This window comes from Homarus americanus, unplaced genomic scaffold, assembly GCF_018991925.1.
Source record: "Homarus americanus isolate GMGI-L3 unplaced genomic scaffold, GMGI_Hamer_2.0 scaffold27396, whole genome shotgun sequence".
NCBI classification, from domain to species: Eukaryota; Metazoa; Arthropoda; class Malacostraca; order Decapoda; family Nephropidae; genus Homarus; species Homarus americanus.
The window spans coordinates 261-6823 of NW_024748026.1; the positions used below are offsets into that span (position 1 = coordinate 261).

Genomic DNA, 6563 nt, shown 5'->3' on the forward strand with positions numbered 1-6563 from the left:
CGCCAGTTCACCCATAAAATTTTAGTTCCTTTGGTGTTATTCAAGATTACTTTCTTTAAATCAACACTGCACTGCGCTATATATTATCAATATGTAAAATATATTTCAAAATGACCAATAATTTGACTGAAAACACAGAAAAAAAGCGTTTATGTTGAAGAGTCTCAAACAAGATGTTCCTTCCTCTGAACCTGTAAACAAACTGACCCCAAGCTTGGTGTGTTGAGTGGCTGTTTGCGCATATAAAACTGGTTTTGCCAGTGACCCCTCGCTGATTTAACACCGGTTAACGTAATTTTACTTAACGAACTGCCTTCCATAAGGATCTTCAATTCGGTTAACGAAAAAAATTCGCTTAATGAACTTCTTACGAACCGACCTCAACATGTTTTCGCTTGCACTGACCCGGCAACCAGCTTTAGTATCAGTCCGCCAATACATTAATCGGTTCTAGGGCTTAAATTCCTTACTATTTTTGTAAATATCAAGAAGCTATACTATTCAATAATTTTAAAAGTTTAATATTCAATTTTTTAGTCATTTTAACAATTATTGAACAAAATTGAAGGTAAAGTGACTAGTTTAATGTGGGGCATCCAGCCTCTTAACACAGCAAACAGGCATTAGTCTCTCTCTGTTTTCACTGGAGGTAACATCTTGCTTGAGACTCTCTTCAACTAAACGCTTTTTTTCTGTGTTTCCAAGCAAATTATTGGTCATTTTGAAATATATTTTATATATTGACAATATATAATGCAGTGCAGCGTTGATTTAAAGAAAATAATCTTGAATTAAACCAGAGAGCTAAAATTTTATGGGTGAAATGGCACCATGGGGTGACTTCTCTTCCACCCCAATACCTTCTCTTCTTCCTTCTCCTCCACCCCCATTTTAAATCCCATCATCATCATCATCATCCAGGAGCCTTCTACATACACACCTCAAAGTAAGTGAACTTTCTACCATTTTTGTTGAATTTAGGAAATTTTCGGTGAGCTGGAACCAATTACCCAAAAACCCATTGAAACAATGGTTTCGTTATCTGAATTCAATAATCTAATCCACCTCTGAACGGATTGAGTTCAAAGTTAACCGAGGGCCACTTTCGTATCAATTATGCTCAATAATTGTTAAAATGACTAAAAAATTTAATATAAAACTTTTAAAATGATTGAATAGTACAGCCTTCTTGGTATTTACTAAAATGGTAAGGAATTTAAGCCCCATAACTGATTACTGTATTGGCGGACTAATACGATAGCTAGTGAGCAAGCGAAAACATGTTGAGGGGCACTCGTAAGGAATTTGTTAATCGAGGGATTGCTTGTTAACCGAAGTGAAGAATCTTATGGAAGGTAATTAATTAACCGAAGTGAAGAATCTTATGGAAGGTAATTCGTTAACCGAAATTTCGTTAAGTGAGGTGCTCGTTAACCGAGGATCACTGTATACAGGTACTGTACTGTACCACATAAATTCACCCATTGTAACCCTGTTCTATAAATTTTGCTTGAAGCAATTCTTTGAACAACTTGTAATACTGGTAATACTGTAATAATTTTTTGTGTTGTTTTATGGAAAGTATAATTGTTATCAAGGTTTTTGCAGCTACTAAATCACCTTTGCTGTAAAAAAAAAAATACACGTCATAGATATTTTTACCCGCTGTGTGTGTAGAATATGGTGTTCTATATACTGTATTGTACTGTACAGTATTTAGGATCCATGGTATTCGAATCAGGTAAACTTTGCCATGTACAGTCCAGTATTACTCAAATTTATATTATAATGTTCACAGCTTTTGTTTTGTTGGAGCACAGGACTGATGTACAGTACCTTTGACGTAAGAGATAATTTAGGGAAATACAAGACGGGTGTTTGTCAATATTAATGTTGACTGATTGATTCATTATTTTTCTTTTTTTAGTTTATCATTTTTATCACTTATCAGCCTATTAACCCTTTAGGTGGTTGGTCTATTCTTTGTTATGACTTTCTTTATCCATTGATAATACAGGAGTAAACCAGAGTACAGTACAGTACCTGAAGAAGGGTGTTTGGTAGTGTCACTTTGGGTAACACTTCTCACATCTGACCCTCGGGACACTGTACTGAGTCATGCATGCTATCACTAAACCACTACTGTAGTGGGATTTTGTATGCTGTACAGTAGTACATATTATTACATTCCCTTTTTTAACAATTATCAGAAGTAATTTTTATTTAAACTTAACATGCCTTTTTTACAGGTGATATCTCAGTCATCAGAAGTTTTAGAGTTTGTAAAAAAAGACATAGATGAGTTTACCAAAGTTGTGTCTGAAGAGGCGTCATCAGTGGTGTCCTCAACAGCCAGCACACTCAAGGAGAAGCTCAGGGTGAATATTCAAGCAAACTTGTTTTGAAGTACAGTACAGTATTATCTGTTGATGCTGTGCATTTCATAAATTTCTTTTCTTTTTTATTAATAAACTTAATTTAGCATAGTGGTTTGTAAGTTTATAAGTGTTTAAAGTTAGATTTTGAGTATCATTTTGCATTAATAATTGTTTTTTGCATATCTGATTTACATTTTCGGCTTTTTTATTAAATTGTTACCAATCATTGTTAGAAATGAAGTACAGGTACAGTACTGTATACACATTTTGTAATGGAATGCTGTCATTTAAGAGCATTGGAATTTTTTCTAGCTTGATGAAGACGACAGCACAGCAAACAACATGAAAAAGAGTGTGAGTGGGTTCCTAAATCACGTTGCAGAAGTTTTCACTCCTCCACCAGATGATGCAGACCAAGAGGCTATTGTGATTCGCAACCAACAACCCGTCATATTAAATAGACTGCAGGTAAGTTTTTCAATGAAATTTTAGTACAGTAGTCAGGAAGTCCCTGCCCATTAGCCTTTTATTGATTGGAAGAGGAACTACCAAATTGGGAAGGTTTCTTTGGTGTTTTGATGACAGATTAACAGTTCACACTTGTTTATTCCCATTTCACAAAATTGAAAATCACATTTATACATACAACTGTATATGTGGTTTACTTTTTCTCCCCAAATTTTGTTTATACCTGGCTTGGCAAAGATTCCCATGTGTGTGGATGCATATCACACTTTTCATGTTTCTTGTGCATAATGCATCAGGGAAAAACATCTCATGCAGCAGAATATACCAGGAGCTTGTTATGTGAATGCTTTTGTTCTATAGTACTCATGGAATTGATGTCATCTTTTTTGCCATTAATTACATCTTTCCCAAAGCATTCTTCCTGTTTTGCTAAACAAGAAAGAAAATCTTGTTAAGAAGGTTAAGTTGAGGTTGACACTAAAAAAAACTAAGTTAGAGATATTAAGAAGTCTTGAAAGTGATGAAAATGGCGCATAGAGCACATATACACACCAAGTGAATGAGTCAAGCATTTTGGAATTCTTTGAACTGTTAATATTTGTTTGTTGTTAAAATAGAGTTCACAAAATGTCCTGTTTAATCATGCTACAGCGTTCATTATTTTGCATAAATTCTTTCTCTTTCCCACTTGTTTGTCACATGTAATTCATAGGTGTTTGGGATGATTTTAATGTGAACTGTCTAATTGTATTATTCAATACAAATATGTAATAATATTGGGATATATTTATACCAAAAGACCTGACCACTGTGGTGGTATCGTCAATCAGACACTGACCAACCGTTGCCCGACCTCTTCTTTGTGATGTTTTATTTGGCATTTCTACAAATTGTAAATATAATAAATCTCCCTTTATTTTTATAATACTGTAATAGTTATATTACATTGTAAAAGATACACAAGTTTATACAAGGGAATAAAACTAATAAAACTTGGGATATAGTCAAGACTTGTTTAAGGTGAAGTAATATATTAGGAGAGCTTCATTACAGAAGACATGTTATGAGTTAATGATTTAGAAACAACAAATACACAGTACAGTACTGTACCCCACCAAAATTATATTCTCATAAATGACACTTGTTATTTTATATTAGATACAAATTCTTTCAATATTGCCTCATGAATTTAAAATTATTTAAATAATTTTTTAATTGAAATGGCCATTTATTGTGCTGAAAACATATTTATGCTAATAAGATGTGCCATGATATATGCCCTTGGAACTGATCACCATGGTGTCATTGTAAATGAGGGCACTGAGCAGTCAACTTTCAGTGGATGGTGTTTATTAAAAGAATGTAATCTACAATATTAAACATCCTGGAATGATGTTTGTCAGCTTTATTTCAATATTTAATGACTAATTTGATGGTCACCTACTGGTAACTTTACTTCTATAAAACTCAATTGGAGTAAGATTCAGTAAGGGTAATTTTGGTTGTAGTATTTGCTGACCCCAGTTAAGAGCATTTGGGGAGAAAAAGTTTAAACCTTGATGAATTTCCTTTTCTGTTCTCTTATGTCATAACAGCTGGGAAACACTGTACATATATCATAAAAACAACTCTTAGTACTGAACATTGATATGGTTTACCATCTGAATGACATTGTAGAAGACTCTTAAGGCAGTAAATGTTTTGATAGTCTGTTATTTGTTGTTCACAGGCAGCCATATATGCAATATCTCAGGATCCAGCCACCTTTCTGACAGACCCTGAGGGAGAAGAACCACAGTACGAAGCCTGGTTGACGACCTTCGACCTGGAGTCCCGACAGACAGAGCTCTCTGACCTCCTTGTTAATAACCAGCCTCTTAGACATCATTATACCTCTCTTGTTCCAGCCCAGGTAAGTTTCTTGGGAGTTGGTAAGAATGTGAAGGGAACAATTCTTCTCATTGTCTATAATATTTCTGATCTTCATAAGCTAATCTTACTTTACATTTATATACAGTAATGTATTAATTTAACATTGAGGTAGAAGGGGTGGTATGGTGAGGCAAGGCTGCTAGTATTGTCTGGCAACTATCCTCTGCTCCTGGGGATAGGCAGCAGCAAGAGTTGTTCTCGGTGTTTTGTGTCTCATGATAATTATTTTTTCTGTTTATCCGTAATTCTATTTTACATTAGTGTATGATAAAGAAGGTTGTATTAATACTTAATCTACTCTTAAAACAACTGTGTCTTGGGGATGTTGATGTAGTACATATACTGTACAATTTAATCTGAGATAAAGTACATTTGTGTTAAGTGTTTTTAACAAATGTATTGATGTGTTTCAGGTGTCTCATGTGGTATTTTGGCATCACTATTTTTATAAAGTCCATCGATTAGAAGCAGCAGAAGCTCGACGACAGGAACTCAAACAACGAGCTAACAAAACTGCCGATGACTCAGAACTGGTATGGGATGAAGGTAAGGAAAAGTTTTACTGCCTTTAACTTCACTTCAAAATGTGAAATGTGATGTGAAGTATTTTACTTTTGGCAACAACTTGATCTGTGTAAACTGGAGATCTTACTATCACCGTATATCTCGGCTTATAAGACGGAATTTGAACATTAAAAAAATCTGCCCAAAGTTAGGGGGTCGTCTTAATCACCAAGTATAAAATTCTTACCTCTTAAATATTGCGTGTCAAGAGTGGTGATGGAAGCATGGTAAACCACTCACAAAGTCCTACCAGGGAAAGTGACCTTGACTGTGACCGCCTGTAGCTATTTTTAGCCGTCCTTGTGTTCGGAGGTGGTCAGTAATGCATATCTGTATATTTACTGATCATAATACTTATCTCCTATAAATAATTAATTTAAAATTAATTTTTTTACAAAGAATATTCAGTAAATGACTGCGTTAATTCTTGAAACTACCGACAGTGGTAAATTTAGGATATAAATGATGAACAGAAGTCACTTCATGGAGTCATGGATTCGGAGTTTGGTCCTTAATGATCACCTACCAGTTATAATGCTAGCCTCCCTTTTTCGCGAAACAAGTATATAAATTAAAGAAAATACTTGCAGTGTGTTTAATGTATTACAGTATATTATAAATAAATAAATAAACAAATAAATCGGCAAATCTATTTTAAGTAAATGGAAATATTTTACTCACACCAACATTAGTTCCAATTAAATAACTGCCGCTTAAGTGAGTCACTAGTGTACACCAGCCGGTATAATTTGATGCCAATACTTGAAGTGAATTGGCATTATTTTAAATAACCAACAATAAATAAATGGAAAAAAGATCAAAGGTGAGAAACATTATATTGTATGTATGTTGTGTTGTCAAAGGAAGAGAAACAATTGAAACTCTGCAATTGTGTGTAAATGAGACAGAAAGATAAATCAGCAACCTAAGACTTGGTCACAATGTTCGTGATGCCATATGGAAGTAGGGTCTACCATTAGACAATACTGTACATTGTGCTTCCAATATCTTCCCAGGCAGTAGAATCTCCCCATTTGGTAGCTGCCTAAAACTTTTAGTAATATTACTTTGATACAACATGATAAATTAGACAAACAATGAAAATAAACAAACAAAAGTTATTTACCAAGACCTCTCTGAGAACAGAGGGATGTAGGGGGAAGGAAGGAGGTTGAGATAAGACAGCTATTTATAGCCTGTCTTTGTGTAGGAAGTCGACCA

General features: G+C 34.4%; 1 protein-coding gene across 1 annotated transcript; it reads left to right on the plus strand.

Annotated features, from left to right (window-relative positions):
- The first annotated feature begins 2219 nt into the window (after positions 1-2219).
- Positions 2220-5365, plus strand: LOC121879983 (BSD domain-containing protein 1-like). The gene is made up of 4 exons (XM_042386858.1): positions 2220-2378; positions 2691-2846; positions 4576-4758; positions 5192-5365. The coding sequence occupies exons 1-4, from the start codon at positions 2235-2237 to the stop codon at positions 5348-5350; spliced, it is 642 nt and encodes a 213-aa protein (XP_042242792.1). The 5' UTR covers positions 2220-2234; the 3' UTR covers positions 5351-5365.
- The last annotated feature ends 1198 nt before the right edge of the window (positions 5366-6563 follow it).